This window comes from Tympanuchus pallidicinctus, unplaced genomic scaffold (genome assembly GCF_026119805.1).
Source record: "Tympanuchus pallidicinctus isolate F22 unplaced genomic scaffold, pur_lepc_1.0 scaffold15, whole genome shotgun sequence".
In the NCBI taxonomy this organism is placed as follows: Eukaryota; Metazoa; Chordata; class Aves; order Galliformes; family Phasianidae; genus Tympanuchus; species Tympanuchus pallidicinctus.
In genome coordinates this window covers 8,767,792-8,787,319 of record NW_026294669.1, presented here as the reverse complement: position 1 = coordinate 8,787,319, position 19,528 = coordinate 8,767,792, and the positions used below count along the sequence as shown (strand labels likewise).

Genomic DNA, 19,528 nt, shown 5'->3' with positions numbered 1-19,528 from the left:
AACTAACTTCAGGTTGTCAATTTGGAAAACGAAGCTTACTTTTGCTGACACAGCAACTGATAAGGTAATGATGTTGATAATACAGCCTGGGTACCTACCTGACAAGCCACAGGACTGGCTCTCAGGGAACTCTTTACTCCTACAACAGCTCTAGTTTTATTCACACAAGAGGTTTCTTCATGTTGAAACTCTAAGTCTGTGTTCTCTTGCTATAAGGAATTTTGCTGCTCTAATGAAAAAATATGGAAGCAAAAATGGCTAATCTGACATTTCTGACGTGCTCACCTTCCATCCATGTCACACCCACTTGTGTGTCTGCTAGACAGAATTCCATCATCTACTGACTTTACCGACAGAGAATTAGCTCCCTGGGTTTAACCAATGAGTTGCTTCACATACCATGCTGTAGTAACAAATACTTATGGTTCTCCATAAACGTATGCATATATTATAAATAAATTTGAATCCCTGTTATCAAGAAAGAGTAGCTTTAGAGCACTCATTACCTACTACCTAACTGCAAAGATGAAGTTTTCCAGTCTCTTCATAAGTTTCCAGTGACGGTTTTGAAGTTTGCAGTTTCTGAACATATTCTTATTTAAGAACTGCCCTTCCGGACAAGCTAATTGTTTCAGCTCTGAGATCTGCAGAATTGCATGGACAAACCTGTTCCAATCGCTGGGAAGGTAACAGAGGTGCACTGCTGTAATTCGCATTCCCGAAGCACTTTGGAGACTGGCACTTTAACATCATCTTGAGCAACAAAATGGATTATTTTTTTGCACGGCAAACTTCCTGCTTTGGTGGTTATATAGCCATCATTAGGCTTCAAGGCTGAAACGTAAGCAGGAGTAAATAAACAATCAACAATTCTTTACAACATATATATGTAGTAATTGTCATTAGGAGATAAGAAACGATGACAAGAACATCCCAGGATGAGCTCCAAGTCTCTTTCCCCATGCTGATAAATACCCCTTCTCTTTATTTTTACTTTCTGGGATTCATTTTATGATTATGAATTATTTGCCTTGTTTGCTAAATAAAGTTTTGTGTGCCTTCCTTTTCCAAGTTTGCTCTGCAGCTGTAGAAAACTTCATGCAGACTAAGTACTACAGTCAGTCTTTACACGAGACTGCTCATCTCCTCCATGTAATTCTTTCCTTTTGTTGGTCTTGTGAGCTGACCTCCACACCACAGACTTTCTCAGTTCTGTTATCAAAATAAGGGAAGCTTGCAAACAGGCTTTTAAGCCAAATACTTTTCCATCCTTATATCCCATTAATTGTATTTGCTGTTCACTAGCTCAATTTCATCCACAAACGCCTCTTTTAAGGCAGGAACCCAGATGCAAAGATTTTGCCTCTTAGTCATGCAGAGGGTACAGTAGTGGGTTGCTGCTGAAGACAACGGCAAACATTTTTTCACTCAGGGATAAGAAAAGAAGTTGCAGGCACAGAGTTACTCCCAATGAAACATAGCTTCTCTATTAAGAGTTCCGCTAACATCATTCCCAACTCACACTTGTTTTCTCTGTGGACTTGTCTACATCACTTAAAAGCTTTACTGGAATTAGAGGATGCAATCATAGGGAGATCTTGTCCTTTACAAAGGTTTAGATGCTCTCTTTTGACTTGAAAATACCTCTTCCCTTCCTTGCTAGATGTTTTACATATATCACATTAACTGATTAAAGACAGGTGATGTAACACAGTGCATAAGACAGATAGGTGTACAGCAGGCACTGAGAAAGAATTCCAACCAAATCCCCGTCATGCAGGCGAGCCTTCAGAAAGGACAGAAAAGTTGCACCGTACCTAGTTCAGCACATTCATCTTCAACCTCTTTCCCAGCACCTTCCAAAATTGCTTTAGAGACACCTTAAATGAGAAGAAGAATATGATTCCACAGTTACTACTGTTAATTCTATTGAAGTCCTGCCTAAGGCAGAATCAGAATACTCCATACTCTCTCTCATTTTTGGAAAAAGCACAGATTATAATTAGATAGTATTGTTCAAATTTCAGGCTTATGCTTTTCAAGTAAAAAAAAAGACATCTTGAGAAACCTAAAAAGTTTCACTGAGGTAAAAACCACAATAAGATTCATCTTTTTTAACCTACAAGATGTTCTGTGAAAAGATTCTATTGAAAAACTCAAGTTATTAATTTCACTTTTCTGCAAGTCTTAAAACACATTATCCAGTAGCTCAGAATAACAAGAAAGCTTCCCACTCACCTTGTCTAGTCCTCCCAACCACATGCACTATATCCACACATAATACCAACTGAAATACCTGTTTTGAGGTTGAAAGATTTGTTTGATATGTTTACAATGACATCTCCAGTTTCCTTGGTAATATCACCAGCGGCCACCTGGAACTTGATGGAGCCAATTGTCATTTCATATACATCCTGTGCTGGGTTTAAAATGGGACCAAAGAAAGCTGCAGGACAGAAATACAGACACTGAGCAGAGGAGCATTCATGGGTACAGTGCCTGCAGAGACCAAGTTCATCTCTGGACTCTACCTGTGAGAACACTGCCCACATCAGTAACTGAAAATCATTCCTTCTCATGGGAGTCTCAGACCAACATTCACTTTCTCCCATCATCGCTATTTACACTGAAATAGTAGGAAAAAAATCAAACTTGTTTTACCACATTCCTGCTATAGAAATCTCACTCCTTTGCTCCTGTCTCAAAGGGAGTTTTTTGGCAGGTTTTCTAACACATGACAGCAACTTTTAGTCTATGCATTATTTCTGAAAACTTGATTGAGTTTTCAACAAATACTCATTTCCTACGCTCTGCAGCCCCATTAGACTGGACAGCACTGAAGACATTTCAGGTTGGTTTCGCTGTTGATCTGACTGTAGCTTTGAGAGCATTCCAAAGAGGCCCCGTTAAAACACAAAACCAGGAACTGACTAGTTCTTTCCAGAAGAAAAGGGAAGACTGCAGCAGGAAAAGAAAAGAAAAGAACTTCACGTGTGCCTTCTGCTATCCTTACTGTGTGGACACTACATCCAGATAATGAATCACAAGAATGCTTTTTCCTTAGCATCGCCAGCACCGTTTCAGACGTTATGCTCATCCTGAAAATACTACATACTGCCTTTACAACATGCACTTGGACTTTGGGAATAGCACGTTCATCACTTATCTAAGTATCTGTCATGAATACGCCACCTGGAAAATTTAAATGCTAATAATAATAATAATAAACTTACCTGTGCCTTCGCTGGCCTCATCTACATCATTGCCACACCGTCTCTCAAATTCATTTGAAAATGCCTAGAAAAGGAAACTACAGTCAACCCTCGCACTAACAAGGAGTGACTGTAAGTGAGTAAAAGCAGAGAAACCTGTTCTAATGTGACACTGAAAAAAAGTGGGATGCAGAATACTGATTTGTTTTCCACTGGAGAATTTTACCAGCATGCAATCCTAACATCATTATTCTTCTTAGACTTGATCTAAACCCGTGGAAAGTATTCCTTTCCCAAGAGTGAAGACATCTATGCAGAAGTTGCAGCAGGTCTGTCTGCAGGTGAGCCCTACGTATTGAAGAATCAAGCAAGTTCATAAGATAAAAAGAGTAATTACACTTTCATCTGCATTATTACCAGGAATAGAAAAGGACAGGAAGCAAGCAGGGCTGTACAGGACAAGCTGCGTGCAAAAGAGATTGTCAGCAAACTGCTCTATGCTTTATATGACAACAAGCAGCCTGCAGATTCTCCAGAGAACAACACATGGCCACATACCACGAGATAGGTCCAAACAGAATAGCATGTAATTGAGAGAGAAAAGCATGGTAACTCACCTGAAGATTATTTACATCTTTTGGATGCAACAGAAAGTGAACTTCCCGAAGAGAATTGGTTTTCTTTTTATTACTGAACTCATACACTGTGTCAAACAGCAATTTAGCAACAACAGAACCTGGGAAACCTAAGATCCCTGTTCCAATCGCTGGGAAAGTAATGGACTTCAAAGATAGTTCCTCAGCAGAGTGCAGGCATTTTGTGACGATCCGGCCCAAGATCTGTAAAGCACAATTATTTTTTCCATTACTGAAAGTTAGTTTTTCTGGAATGTGCAATTCAGCTAAAAGGGAAAGTACTGTCTCTTAGCATGGAATTATGCACATCAGAAAGAACATGATAGTCAACAAGGTGTGAGCAATACAGCTAAATAAATAGCCCAAACTCACTCATGTCCCAGGATAGCCTCTCTCATTTCAAAGAAGTTGCATTAAATTTTCTATAAAGCCCATTCAAATTAAGAGTTTAAGTAAATAAAAACTCTTGTACCTTCACTGCAGATTCACTTCCCTCTGACCAACTAGGTGCGACAGCATGAAACACATAACTGCAACTCAGACTGTAACCTTTTGTTGTGAACACAGATCCTTCACCATGTGATTTTCCCAGGCCTTCGTCATGTAGGTCTGCCTGAAGCCTTGGTCCTGCCTTGCTTAGCAAGGCTTTGGCAAGTTGTCCTTTCTCAAGCTGTAGATCTCCACCAACACTGATGACAACACCATCTGTCTGAAAAACACACAAGCAATAACTCCAGCTTTAAGTAAAGATTTTAATGGTTTGCATCAATTCATGAAGTAGAGCCTATCTGCTGATTTGCAAGTAAAGTTCTAGGGCAGCAATTGGAGTTAACAAGGCTTTGGAACAAAATAGAGAAGACATATGCTTAGCTCTGGCACCATGAGCCTGCTTGAAGCAGTATAGAAGCTGCGTTAACAGAGGAATAAATTTCAACCTGACAGAACAAAAAGTTAAAATTCTGCATTCCCCATTCCCCAGGTCAGTACTCTACAGGCACAGTGTGAGCCAGGCAGCTTTGGGCTGAGGACTCAGCAATGCAGGCATGGATCAGCTGTGCTGCTATGGGACACGGTGGGTCCAAGAGCAGCCAAGCTGCTCTCCTGTGGCAGGACACTCCTTAAGTGGCACTGGGCGCCTGCTTTAGTCTCTGCACAAGCACCGTATTTTGGCTGCATTCTTGCAATCAGGACATCCAGATGATGGACACAGGGATTCTGTTTGCTGTACTTTCTTTTTAAAGTTTTGTTTCATTTTTTCCCCTTTACATATTTAAAAAAATGTGCTTCACATCAGCCCAGACAAACAGCCACTCAAAATACTTACTGTGACATCTTCAATGCTTCCTTTTTTCAGCATGATGTCAAGGCCTTCCTCAGTTGTTACCAATGCAAAGTTCATGCTACTTTGAGAAGCTGTCCTTTTGCTAGGCTGATGAACAATGTTGGTCTGAATGTTAAGAGATTGCACGGGGTCGTTAAGAGGTACATCATCTGAAAACACTTCTTTCAGTGCCTTGATGAAAGCCTGAACGTTATCCTCTATGATATCCACAAGATGAATCTCCTTCAAGTTGCTTTTCCCGTTGAATTCTTCCAGGGTTTTTTTGATGGCTGACACAATTGCATTTACACACTTGTGCAGCGGGAAGCCAAAAATCCCTCCGCTTACAGAAGGAAAAGCTATGGAATGATGATTATATGTTTCAGCCAGCTGCAGGCTCATTTTAATGGTCTTTTTTAACAAGTGCATACACTTTCCTGCATCCTGCTCCTTCCACCGGGGCCCAACAGCATGGATGACCTGTTTGCAGGGGAGCTTCCCCGCTCCTGTGATCACCGCACACCCGGCCTGCAGACGCCCGTTCTTCCTCACCACCTCATCACACTCAGCCTGCAGCTCTGGACCAGCTGCTTGGAGCAGTGCCCCAGCGAGGCCACCAATGTGTTTCAAGTCTTCATTTGATGCGTTCACCACAACATCAACGTGATGAGTGCACAAGTTGGCTTTATAAACAGCTATTAGAACTCCCTGCACTGTCATCTGTGTATAGCGCCTGCCTACGTTAGTGTGTGCTTGTTGTTCCTCCAGATACTCTTCTGGCTGCTCTTCCAGTCTGATTAGACAGTTACACTCATGTTTCACACTGGCAGCAAAAAAGCGTTCTCTTTCTTTGAAATACGACCTGGCTCCTGGCTCATTAATTACCACACGCTTGTAATGCAGCCCGGACAGCATTTGCTCAATCAGGGTAGTTCCTTTCAGCACCTCTCTTCTCGGTCCGCTCAAGGATATAACTTTACTGAAGTCAATTTTCACACCTTTATTCTTTAAGTCATCCAAGACAGAGGCCCTCTCTTTCTCGATGTACATTAGGACTACGGTTGGCTTTCCTCCGATGACTTTTTGTACTTGCGTGTTCTCATCTACAAAGTTGAAAAGCTCTTCAAAGGCTTTCGCTACTGCTTGAGAAAAACCAGCAACAATGATCTCACCCTCTTTCTGAGTGACTGCTACGGCTGCATTACAGCAGTTCTCCTCAGTGAGCGCTGTCCATTCCTCCTTCTGGAGGATGGACTCATCTTCTAAAGTAATGCTTTTGTAGTCCAGTTCCTTCTTTAGCTCTTCTTCTGCTTTTAGGAGAGTTTCGTCATCATTTCCTTTCAGAAGGACAGCATCTGGGCCAAGCTCATAAAAGGCACTGATGTGTTTTGACAAAAACAGGCTCTGTGACAGAGTTTCGTTATCAATACGTTGTAAAAACTGGAAAACAAAAGGGTGGAGAGTAACGTTTTTTTTTGCCATTTTTTGCATATTAACCAATATCTCCCCTTTCACTTTATAAACTTCCTCACGCAGTCCATATAGGTTAATTATCTTCTGCAAATGATCGTAAGTTAGCTGCAGAGTTGGGAATTCCACGCGAATCCTTTCTTCAAGACCGATGTTCTGCAAAATTGCAAAATCCCCTGGACTCAAAATCACTATTTCTTCAGTTGTTTGCTTTTCTCTTTCAATTTCTCTGGTGACTTTTTCTATCTGCAATTTCAGTTCTCGGACAACATTCTTCAGAATGTCTTTGTGGCCTATTACAACGAGTAAATCCTTCGAAAGATGTGAGATCATCAAAAGTTCATTGTGGTTAATGCTGGTTCTAATGACTTCCCACACCTCTGCGCTTACTTTAAGCTTCTCTACTTTGTACTTCGATATGCTGTATGAAAATGTTGTGGAAGCCACCACATTCCATGTCCTGATCAACTGAGCCACTGATCTCTTCCTCTCAGACAAAGCAGCTGAAGGATGCAGAATAACTTTTGGCTCTGCACAGTTGCCTTTAGGCCATTCTATCTCACAATGACAATTTGCCATCTCAGAACATATAGCTTCGATGAGGCTATTTTTTCTCCGTAAGAACTGCCAGATATAGGGGTCCAGCGGCACTGTAACTGGATCTGGTTTCTTTATTTGTGGCCCTTCTTTTCCATATAGAGCTGTTCCCAGCGAGACATAGTAAGGATAGACAGATATCGGTCTTTTGCTGAGCGAGTGCTGCTTTGACAAGACATTGCTTACATCTAAAACAAACAAAACATTATTATTGCCAACATGTAAACCCAAAGATCTTTAAAAATATTTGCTTACTATAATGTTCACATGCAAGAAGAGTTTTACGTGAATCCTCCCTTTTCAGACAGCAGTAACTCCAAATTACTGAAGAGTTACTAGTTTCAAATGCCAAAAGCTAAATTAAGAAGAGGCAGCTACGAACTAACACTGCCTACCTCCAAGATAAAATATGTACAGCACAGCACTGCCTCTGTCCCCATCTGTTGTACTCTACTCAAACTGCCTAACTCAGTTGCCTGGGCTACTACTCCGTTTTATCAAGTCACAGCTTCTTTATGCTAGTCCATCAGAGCAAAGCAGCCATCTCTTCAGAAAACTCACATTTTGGTCTTTAAGTGAAAGGACCACAAAGAAATAAGGGCTGAGCACCTCCACATTACCTTGATGGTTCTTGAACGTAATGATAGCTGCACCTTCATCACACAGTTGAAGAACGTCCATCACTTGTGCACCTCCATTCTTCTTGTTCTCAAAGTAGATGGTTATATAGTCACTGGGTGTGTTAGGTGGTATATTTTCAGCTCTAATACAGTTTGTTAACTCGAGGAGACGTGCACTTAAGTTTTGCTTCTTTGCTCTTTCGCTTCGATTTAGCTTCTTAACAATGTCCGCTGTAGCTAGAAAGAGAAACAAAGGAAAAACCAACCAAGATTGAACCAGCAGCTCATTCTCTGCTATGATATAAACAGGCTGTCACTGTATTACAAGCCATTTGTCAACACAGTGGTGCCCATACAGCTACGTCTTGCCATACATCCAGTGTGAGTAGATAATAGTTTCTGTTATCTATCATTCACCAAATGGTTGGTCACAATTACTGAGGCACATTTACCACAGCCAAAAGCTCTCTCAGACTTTGTTCAGTAGCACTTGATCTCTTCAACCCCAAAAGAAAGTGAAATTCAAATTCATTAATACACAGTCAGAAGGAAGTTGGGTTTAAATATTGGTTCTTTCAGTTTTATGATAAATTCGTTCTATGCTTTTGCTATTTCCCACCCTGTTATCATCATGCTAAAAACCAGGCTAGCCACTTCTAGGTCGGTCAGGCAAACACGTATCTAAGTGTTTTAAAGGATCCACATATTTTCTCAAGTCTACACCAAAAATTTGGGAATGGGCCAGGAAAACAGGCAAATCCTTTCTATCTTCTACAACAGAAAACTATATGAGCTTTTCAAAGATGAAAAGCTTATTTGGTTAGTTATGCCACTGACTAATTCTTTGACAACTTCAAGATTTCAGAGCAACTCCATTCCTACGTGTTACTAGTACTACAGCCATTCCCACAAAATTGATGGAGACTCACATATCACTTCTTTTCATCACATCCTGCCTTCTAGAGAGACATTCAGTCTTTTCTGCACAGAAAAATGTTTTCTTTCTTTCCACCCTGACCTCTCCTCAACCCAAATCACTGTGTTCTTCTAAGGGCTCAAGCAGAGCATCAGTCACAGATGCAATCAGTTTCCTGCTGTCAATTTAATCAGTTTCTTCTGAAAACAAAGGTCTATTTCCTCCACATCATCATCATCATCAGCCATGGTGCTGGCTTACAGCTTTTCTGAGTCTCACTGTACCACTTACTGAAGCCCATATAAATAACAATACCCATAAGTCTTGGCAGGAACAAGGACACCCCTCAGTTTCTCTCTGGTGAGAAGCAGAGGCAGACAAATCCCTCTCTCACCTGGATGATGCCTGCATCATCGATCACCAATAAAGCAGAAAAAGAAAACAAATAACAAATAACAAATAAACAATAACAAATCATGATGAGCATGCACTTGCTCCACAACTAGTTGGTGTTGCAGCATCAGGTATGTGGTTTAATTCCACAGCAGGCATCTGGGGAACAGCTTTAAGATGCTACTGCTTCCCTAATTCTCTCCATACCTCCAACCAATTTGTAGTACAGTAGGTTCTGCAGGCCTGATGTGGTGTTTACAAGGTTCTGTCCTAACCAGTTCAGTTTTCTCTTGAATCCATGCAAACTTATTACACACAACACACTATGGCAAGTAGAACCTTTATCACTGATCTGTTCTACGACCCACCATATCCTCTAACGGCTTGTACACAGCTGACTTTCAGCCCCACCCATATTCTATTCATTATTTTCACTGGCCTTTATACCTTACAGATAAAAGACCTCATTGATTGCATCCCTTGAAATGAGGGCTGGGTCTATAAGAGTCTATATGAGACTTTTCCTTAAGCCCATGAGAGGAGACATTGTTTGCTTCCCACTCGGACTCCCTCCTACGAACACAAAAGCAGCAAGGCAAGAAAAACTCATAATTACTCATAATCCAGATTCCTCCTTACCAGCATTTCCAGTAAAAGCAACAACAGCAGCCCGCAGTTCAGGAATCATTTCCACAGTGAAGTCACCATCTTCCTCTGACAAGTCACTGATGTTCTCCACCAGCATGGTTAACATGAAACTGCTTATGGTTTCCCGTACGTTTTCAAGCACAATTAAGGGGGAACGAAGGGATGCTTCAGAGCTTTCCATTTGCCACGGTTCTGGGGCAGCCTCCATCTGACCAGGCTCCACAACCAGCTCGGTTTTCTCAGCTGATGGATGCTCCCACTGCGAGGCTTCTTGGGCACCTAGCTCCGTGCAGAAACAAACAAGAAAAATGCCATTTTCCCCTTCTTCCCACCCTGGGCAGGAAACTTTGACATATTTTCCTCATATGGAAGAAGAAACACAAATGAGGCAAAATTGCATCAAAAGTTTGCATCAGGATGAAAACAACTCTGTGATCTACGCAGCTCAGCCTCCCCTGAAGAACAAACCAAGGTGGGACAGAGTCTTCACGCTGCCCCACGGAGGAGGTGCTGCTGGCTGCAGCCGGGAAGGTCCTTGTACGGGTATCCTTAACACTCACCGTGCCCCTCCGGAGGCGCTTCCTGAGGCGGTGGGCGCTGTGGCGACAGCCCCGATCCTGCGGCCGCGGCGGCATCGTGCTCCGCGAGGGCGGGCACAGAGGGCACGGGTTCGTCAGCTGCAGATAACAGCGCACTCTCAGCCGCTGCGTAAGTGACGAAGAGAAAGCTCAGTGCGCGTACTCCAGAGCTTTTTTTTCACCCAGGCAAAGTCACAGGCTGAAATATTTTGCCTGTTTTTCCAACCACGCGGCTGTAGGAGCGCCCTCTGAGCTCGCGGAGCCCCGGCAGGAAGGAGGGGGGCGGCGGGCGAGAGGCGACCGTCACGCAGCACCGAGCTCCGAGGGACCCCCGCCCCGCCGCTTACCTGGCGTCTCGGGCTCAGCGGGCGGCTGCTGCGGGGAACGGGCGCCCTCCTGCGGCGGCGCGGTGACGAGCAGCGACAGCTTCCCGCGGGGTCCCCACTCGAGTTCGTGCGCCGGCCGGTCCAGCACCCGCCGCATCACTGCGGACACAGCACGCACCCGTCAGTGGGGGGCTGCCGCCACACGGCCGGCACCGCTGCGGCCACAGCCCCCCCCCTTCCATCCTGGCTCACCGTCGGGTTGGGCGAAGCAGACGAGCAGCTGCCCGGGTCCCCCCCGCAGCTCGCACTCGCCGCCGCCCGAGCGCTTCGGGCTCTGGAAGTAGAGCAGCAGCTTCTTGCGCAGCGCGGCCGGTGGCTCCGCGGTGCCCCAATCCCCGCGGACCAGCAGCGGGAAGGAGCCCGGCCGCGGCCCCGCCATGGCTGCGCTGCCTCTCCGCCGCACCGCTTTCGCTTTCGTTTCTCCGCCAGGGAGAGCGGAACCGCCCTGCTCCGCCCATCCCGCGGGTTACATCCCCACATCCAGGAAAATTTTGGTATTTTGGATCTCATTTTTGGTAGACAACGCCAGCGTCGTCTATCAGCAGAGTTTCCCTACACTTTACTCCCAGAACCATCGGAGCAAATAGGGAGCCCTGCTAATGGATACTGGCATTCAGCATTGTGGTCAGTACAGCTAGAACCACTGTCACACATCATATTTACAATCACAGTCCAGATCTCCAACAAGCGATTATATAATGGACAATATCACAAACTAAAGAAAGGTAATCTCGATTCCCATCATTCAGGGGCAAAGCGTGTTCATCTGCATGTAAGCCTCAGCAGCACGGGCTGTTCCACTTGCCTCTGTGGGCTAGGTGCCTTCTTTACCCTTGTGTAAGGAAATCCACAATACCAACCTGGCCATTTGCATAGCTCTGTGTGTTGTCCAAACCTGCAGTGAGAAGATAGAACCCTTCCTAATGACATCTTTGCCCTTACAGTAAGACAAGGGGTCTCAGGTGCATTTTCAAACTGATCATTCCTCTCTACCTAACGAATAGTCCATAGGGAATATTGCAGATCCCACATACTACTCCAAGAAGGTCACTCCCTCGTGTTTCTCCTGCCAGGCCTCCAATTCTTTTGCTAATTGGTTCTCACAAATAGCGGGGCTATTTCTAAACCCTCGATCCCCACCAATTCTCACAGAGTCCTCAAGTTAAACTGCAGGGTGAGGCTCAGGACCCTGCTCAGGACCCTGGGTGCTCTGCCTTAGCAGTGCCTGCTCTGGGCACTCCATTTTCCAGTATCCATATTCCAAACACACACATTGAGGACCTGGCTTCTTCATCCCGGGTCCAGGCTGCCTCCTAAAACACTGATCCCTTCTCACCTTCCGTGACCTGTGCTCTGGCCCCACTAACAACTTCCTTTCTCCTTCCTTTCCTTAGCCTTCTCCACCTTCTCTCTGTTGTGACACACCTTCCAGGCAGCTTCTAGCAGTTGATTTAGGATAGTCCTCCCCCTCCATTTAATGTAATTTTCACTTAATATGACCAATAAAAATTCATGCCAATTGCATAGCTCCCCTCTCTGCTTCTGGATCCAAATCGGTATGTTTTCTAGCTACGTTTATAAATCCATCGAAAAGGCAGAGGGGTTCTGTCTTTACTTTCTACTGCTTGGTATAACTTCCGCATGTTCAGCACTGTCCAGACGCTCAGCTTTTGGGGTAGTGCATTTCAGCCTGCTGGAGGCGCAGTTCCTCCCCCTCCCCGCACGATGGCGCTTTTCCTCGACCCGTCCTCGGCCTCTCGGCTGCGGTCATCTCCCCTCCATTTCCCAGAAGTTACTCTGGATGGACTCAGCAACAATTCCAACCCTTTGCCGGGTGCCCGTCTAATACACGTTTCCCCAGCGCTACCTGCAAAACAGCGTTTCCTCAGAGCCCTCGGCTGCTCCTTCTCCCACACTGCTGCTGAAGGGTCTCTTGAAAGTAACCCACAGTCCTTGAGAGCCTTCATGTGATTTCTTAATTCAAAGAATAAATCCACGTGGGGGACCTCGTCCCATTTCCCTTCCTTTCTACAGAATAGCATCAACTGCAACACTGTGTTATCATTAATCAACCCATGAGTGGGCCGTTTTTCCTCATCTTCAAGCCTATACACCGTCCACCAATGATTACAACACTCAATTTTCTACATGTAAGCAGACCTCCTCCAAACTTTTACCAGAGGTTTAAAATGCATCCCGGAGGAGAACATTTGGGGCTCTGTTCCATATCCAACTGCTCCATTTCTGAATGTTCTTCACCCAGTTCGGTGGGCTTAACACAGCCCAACTGACATTAATACACCAGAAGCAACAAGCACAGCACAAACACCCGTTATTGTTCTAACATGCATGCAACAGACTGGGTGATCTTAGAGATCTTTTCCAACCTTAATGATTCTGTGATTCTAAAAAGGCTTGGCAACTTCCTCTGAGAGAACTCTTCCTCCTCTGCTGGCTCTCAGCCACAGACAGAATGGTCCAAATCACTTTGTTTGCTAGGAAGCTCCTAAATAATATATATGTATAACAAAATGCCTCTAAAAGAGGAGGGATATATTCCACTGAAGAACGCAACAGTCAGCAGGTGGTAATTTTATTTATTACACACAATGGCCTAGACAAATAGTTAGATTCATTAAAAACTACGGCTACTCAGGTAAAACCTGTCTTCCACCAGCACAAAGGCAACTGGCAGCCTACTCAAACAGCAACAATAATGGCATTATATTTTTATTACAGAATTTAAACCATTTGTTGGAAGCAATGCGAAGAACAGTGTTGTTACACGCAAAGCTGACTTAAAAGCGATGTTTAAGCCTAAATACAATAAGAGGCACAGAGTCAGAAGCTCATTACCAGAGCTGGCCATAAGCACTGTCACTTTCCTTTTGTTGCAAGGAGGCTCTCCGAGCATTCAGCATTTTTTGGACACAGTTAACAACACAGCAGCAAACAAAAAGTCTATCACACACCATTCTCAGTGCCACACCACTAATGCCATTTCTACCCTGGAAAGAAAAAGCAGCAAAAGATGATGGCCATGTACAGCTGATACTGCATCACACACATAAAAATCCTCCAGCACGTAGGCTGAAGGCTTGTGGGAAAAACTGCAGATCAGATTCACTGGTAAAATGAGAAGACAACACACAACCTGCTGTCTGATGAGTGCAAGTACGATGCTGGACTCACAGGTCCCGAATTCTGTAAGGGAGGAAGTACATATAGGGAAGCATTGTTCACAGAAGCAAGTCGTACAAAGGGAACAAACATAGTTTGACCAGAAAAGATTACTTTCTTAGCTCACAGGGAAATACAAGTAACTTAAGTATAGCAGTTGAACAGACCAACTTCTCTCTTTGTAGTGCCAGAACAGTAAAAGAACTGCTGCATGTTGAGTTATCACACTTCAGAGTTGACAGCTGGTACATTTCCTTACTCAATTCCTCTTGCTTTCAGTTCTGATCGAACCCTCTTCAGATAATCAGGGTCAGGGTAACCAAAACTAGAAGAAGAAAAGAATAATTTGGGATACCTGTACAGTGAGGCACTTGGCAGTTCTACAAAACTTGCTCATCAGAATGTCTTAAAATAATTCACAAGTTTTATGCATGTGCTTCTCACTATAGAGAAGACAGACTCCATGTTACAAGTGAGATAAATGGTACAGAAAGAGTAAAGCTAAAAGCTTACTAAAAACAAAACAGTTGCTGAATTTGGCTGCCCAAGCTGACCCTAGGAGCCTCACTTTCTATGCCGCCAGCTGTCTCACTAGCAAATGACTGGGCATTTGGGTATGCACTTTTCTTAAGAACAGGTTTTAACAGAAGGGGTCTCCGTGTGAAACTTCAAAAGGCAAACATAATGGCACCTCTGCTTTTCAGATGGCTTACCAGCAAACGTGTGTATGAAGCAGGTGATAAGAAAGAAGAGAGCAATGAGCAGAGTGGGGGATAAAGCAAAACTTATTGTTCTTTAATGATCCTCACCCAGGAGGGAGAATGTAACTCCAAGCACAAATCTTTAGATCTTGCAGGAAGACACCTGGCTCTGAGAGGCTGTAACAACCCTGAAGAGACTGTTCCAAACCTCCCTCTCATCTCCAGGCTGGAGCCTGAGATGTGAAAGCGACATATTTATGCTCTCAGTACTAAAACATGCCCAGTTTTGACATGCAGGTTTGCGCGTTACTACAAAATGAACCAATATTTTACCAAAGTGTTCACTGTTGTGCACAAAAAAAGCACCAGATCATACACTGCCAATATTTCTCTCCATGGAAATGGTTAAGACAGAAAGACTTAAAGGCAGAAAGTAACCATCAAGGAATGGTTCTTTCTGAGACATGCTTGAGGGACATAGGACTGTTACATCTATTTTCCTTCCAGAGATAATTTGTTCCTGTGCTTTCTCACCACCGCCAGGTTCAACAGATAGCTGTGCTCCAGTGCCTGTTTTTATAAGCAACAGAATTAAACTAAACCAGAAGCACATCATGGTTTTATGATTTTTTGTTATCAGTATTCCATACTGTAACATCACGTAGAGCACTGGGAGTTAAAGAGTTAATGCTCCAGTTGCATCGACTGTTGGTATTTCTGGGCACTTGGTTCTCAGAAGAGAAGAACTACATCTCCCAGAAGACTTTCACCGTTCCTTTTTCCATTTAGAGGGTAAGGTAAAACCGCTCACAAGTCACAGGACGTCTCTTACTGCTCTTCTCTGCAGTGTGTGCTCCCTTAGCCATCTTGCCTTCAGCATTAGGGTAAGGCCTTCGGTTTTGGACACTCTCTCATTTTCTTTATTAACCTCAATTCCAATTATATTGTATTATTGTGTTATCTTGCATTCTACCATATTCAGTCAATAAGTTTTTTCCCTTAGCTCATTGCCACTGTTCTATTTTCAGGCCCATCTTCATACCTTTTGCCTTTCTTCCCTTTCCCCTTCTCCTGGGGCGTGGGTCTGTGGGTGCCCCACCCCAATTAGTCACAGAAGCGAGCTGTAAATCATTGACAAAGCATTATAAAGGCTATGAAAATGGTTCAAGTCTGGATCCACAGTACTTCCACAATCACTGCATAAGTAATAATCCACAACTGATAAGATTTGCTAGTGGCTTGCAGGGCCATTGGCAATCTGAAAGGTATAGTGTAGAAAATATACAGGGAAGCCTTCCTGCTACCACTGACAAGTTCTATAATAACTGAACAAGAAGACTACTTACTTCACAGGTCCACCATACATGGAGGTTTTGTGGTGAATATCATTCCATGTGATAACATCTTCTGCACCAGTAGTACGTGAATTCCCCACTGTGAAAATCAGTTTTTGGTTAAAGGCTCTTCTGAGGAGCTGCAGAACTTTCACCCCTTCCTCATTGTCAGGCAAATATGCCTTCCGAATAATTCCACCATAAGGTTTCCCTGGGTTTGGATGGTTCTGCTGTTTTGTAGAAAAACAAAAGAAAAACACTTTGTATATCACAAATTCTCTGCAAGTGTGGCAACTGCAATCCCAGCTTTTACAGCACTTTCTATCTCCATCTTTGATGCATTCAGGACGCAACGTGACTTACATGATACTGCTCCATAGATTTCAGTGCAGTTATTCTGAATACACAGTTTTCAGACAGGTATCTCATTCCTGCCACATACAAAATGGAGGGCTACCAGTGCAATCCCTACAACATGACTTCATTGCACTCAAAATTACAGAACTACATACTTGCAGACTTGTACGGAAGACAGTAATGTCTCTCCAGCTCAGATATGATGGAAAAACACTGAATTTTGCACTCAGCACTGGTTTTGCTGGGGGGAAAGTATACTTCATGAATCTTCAAATATACTTACAGTTTGAATACCGCTCTGCATAACATATTCAATCTCGATAGTACCACAACCGGGATAGCCAGGGAGAGGTGTAGAAATCCTTTTATACTGCATTCTTCCCTCTGGTTGATCTCCTTGCATGACTCCATAGACAGTATTACAAACAGGACAAGTTTGCTTGTATTCCAAAGCCATTTTGATGCAACTTTTGCAAAACGCATGTTTGCACTTTGTCAGGATCTCTTTATTATTAATTTTCTCCATGCAAATAGGGCACGTATCATCGGTGTCTTCTGTCTTTGCCTTAGCCTGTTCCATGGAAGAATAACTACTCTTTTCCCTGGCACCGTATTTCTCCCACACTCCTGAAGCTTCTTGGTTGTTGAGATCAGAGGGCAGTGGTGTCCTTTTTTTAGTTTCTGAAGGCTCTTCAGCATTGAGAAGGTACATAATGTGCTTTTCAGCAGCATGAACATAGTTTGGTAAACCATATAAAGTTAATTTGTCTTCATTCTTCTTAAGCTTTACATACAGGCTTTCCAACTTCTTTTCATCCAGAAGCGTATTTAATTTCCTTTTCTGCTGTTCTGAAAGCTTCCAGCTGACAAGTTTTTTTCTTAGCATTGCAAAGGCATTCTGAAATCTATTGATGAAACTTTCAATAGAATGTAAAAGCATATCAGAAGTTTTGTTCCTAGGTTTAAATACTAAGAGCACCTTCTGGCCACCTGAGCTGTCTGTCTTTTCTATTACAACATCAAAGCTTTCTTCAATGTCTTCAATTTCTTTTCTCAACACAGGTGCCAATAGCTTAAACAAAGAAGCATCAACTTCAATTCTATTCCCGTTGGTGGTCAGTTCAGGTATTTTGGTATCCTTTTCATCTTGGTTTTTCCTCTTTTCCTCTGCTAGAAATATTTTGGCAGCTAAAATCTCATTTCTTGGACCACGGAGGAGCAACTGATTATCTTTCTGTTTGACAAGAAGATTAGTAAATTTAGCATTTAATTTCATTATTGTCTCATCTAACTGGTGAATGTTTGCTATGGGAATGTCTTCCTGTGCCACATCTTTGGCAACCTTCTGAAAAGCGCTGGTAAAAAAATCAATAGCTCTTCGTATTGACGTGGGACTTGTATCAGAAAGGAAGGATATTGATGTGTTCCCATTGTAACAATCCTTACTTTTTACCCACACTCCAAAACGTTTATGCATTTCTTTAATCTGTTCTTTGCATGTATGACAGAAATATTCATAGATAGCTGATGGAACTGTAAGTGTATTCATTTCTTTGGTATTCAGACCATTTTCATCTTCCAAACCTTTCTTACTTTCAGAATGCAGGAAATCATAGTGTTGGTCGTTGCCTGCAAGGACGTCTTTAAAGTAACAATAAGCTTTTTCGATATCTGTATAATCTCCTGTCAGTTTCTCAGAGCCATCAACGTCAGGATTTCCTTCTCTTCTTAAGTTTGGACAAATAATAGCAATTCTCTCCCTTTGCTGTTCAGTGAACATTCTGGTATTCAACACTGCGGACACTGTAAGAAAAATCTGAAGAGAAGACAAGAAGATATCTATATATATATATACATATATATATATACACACACACGTTTCCTAAGGTTCTCAGCTTGGTACTTCTAAGTTCTGAGTAAGGAAAAGCTCAATGCAACTTTGCATGGGGCCACATTAGTACTGACAAACTTGTATAGTGTTTCTTTTATGTCGGGTATACAAAAATGATGTGCACGTAAGTAGTTATGATATGTTCTACACGCCATGCTCCAAAAGCTTCATCTATGCTACTATGCAGAGCAGGACAAGCTCTGTGGGCCAGATATCCATCTTGACAGAGCCATGGCAGCCTCACACAGCACAGAGTACAGCTCTATGGCTTACCCCGGGACACAGCTGATCTCTCCTGCATGACTTTTAGTTCAAAGGGTCTGAAAGGCCATTTGTTGTCTGCGAGAGCAGGTTTTTTGTAAGACTGAGGTACTCTGCCATAGTTTTAGAGGTCTCACCACTGGGAGCAGTCTTTGCTGTGCCAAACCTGACAATGCCAAAACCATGCTAGGGAACGTGCTTTGTGCTGACGTGCAGATGGGTTGTGGCAGAGCACTCCGAAGTCGCTCCCCACTGTATTGACAAAGCCACCACGGGTGAGCTGTGCTCCGACACACTGAACCGTGATGGAGAGCAGCACGATAAAGCACTCGGCGTTCCCTCCCGGCCGTGCAGGACACCGGCGGCACAGCGGTGCTGCTCCGCACGGCTCTCCCCGATGTACCTTTTTGGTCAGCACTTCTGCTGCTCCATCCCGGTGTCCCTGAGTCGCTCGCAGCTCCGCAGATCCCGGCGGGGAGAGGTGCTGGGCTTGGCCGCGGTCTGCCTGCACCACGGCGGGGCTTTTGCTCCGAGCCCCTTCCAAGGGCTGCAGGATGACCTTCAGCACTTTGCCCCCCAGCTCCAAGACGTGATCCGCGCGGGACTCCACTCTCTGCTTATCTGCGGGCGTTGGAGGTGCGATAAAGCCTCGTGAGAAGGGCGGCGGGGACCCTTCGCCCACCCACAAGATGGTGCCTCTCGGCGGCCATGCCGCACCCCCCGCCCGGCCGTACCTTGCTCGTGCTGGAAGTACACCCGATAGGTGCCGGGTTCGGGGCCGGCCCGCACCTCGCACTCGCCGCCCCCCGAGCGCTTGGGGGACTGGAAGTAGCTCTGCAGCTTCAGCATCGCCTTCTCTCCGCCGTCGGGCGCGGGGCAGAGCCGCACCAGCAGCGGTACCGCCATGGTGCCGACCGACCGGCGCCCGCTTTCGCTTTCGTTTCCCTCGGTTCCCCGCCCCGGGCCTCTTTCCTCCGGAGAGCGGCGGCGACGCTGAGGTGACGGGCATCTACAAGGTAGGAGAGCGG

General features: G+C 44.2%; 2 protein-coding genes across 5 annotated transcripts in view; both read right to left on the bottom strand.

Annotated features, from left to right (window-relative positions):
- Positions 1-11,184, bottom strand: part of LOC128076679 (protein mono-ADP-ribosyltransferase PARP14-like) — an 86,385-nt gene extending 75,201 nt beyond the window's left edge. For 2 of the 4 annotated variants that reach the window (XM_052674610.1, XM_052674612.1), the window contains exons 1-12: positions 10,969-11,184; positions 10,738-10,875; positions 10,373-10,516; positions 9,804-10,091; positions 7,856-8,092; positions 5,172-7,423; positions 4,320-4,556; positions 3,830-4,051; positions 3,234-3,297; positions 2,297-2,446; positions 1,818-1,880; positions 667-834 (exon numbers count right to left, since the gene is read on the bottom strand). In XM_052674610.1, coding sequence (XP_052530570.1) covers positions 667-834; positions 1,818-1,880; positions 2,297-2,446; positions 3,234-3,297; positions 3,830-4,051; positions 4,320-4,556; positions 5,172-7,423; positions 7,856-8,092; positions 9,804-10,091; positions 10,373-10,516; positions 10,738-10,875; positions 10,969-11,155 — 4,150 coding nt within the window. In that variant the 5' untranslated portion in view covers positions 11,156-11,184. The remainder of the gene's footprint in view (positions 1-666; positions 835-1,817; positions 1,881-2,296; positions 2,447-3,233; positions 3,298-3,829; positions 4,052-4,319; positions 4,557-5,171; positions 7,424-7,855; positions 8,093-9,803; positions 10,092-10,372; positions 10,517-10,737; positions 10,876-10,968) is intronic. The other 2 variants (XM_052674608.1, XM_052674609.1) reach the window with 2 other exon arrangements.
- Positions 11,185-13,356: 2,172 nt separating this feature from the next.
- On the bottom strand, positions 13,357-19,517 carry DTX3L (deltex E3 ubiquitin ligase 3L). The gene is made up of 5 exons (XM_052675843.1): positions 19,235-19,517; positions 18,904-19,121; positions 16,632-18,164; positions 16,004-16,221; positions 13,357-14,281 (listed from the first exon to the last, which is right to left on the bottom strand). Exons 1-5 carry the CDS (start codon positions 19,404-19,406, stop codon positions 14,212-14,214), a joined length of 2,211 nt encoding a protein of 736 aa, XP_052531803.1. The 5' UTR covers positions 19,407-19,517; the 3' UTR covers positions 13,357-14,211.
- Positions 19,518-19,528: the final 11 nt, after the last annotated feature.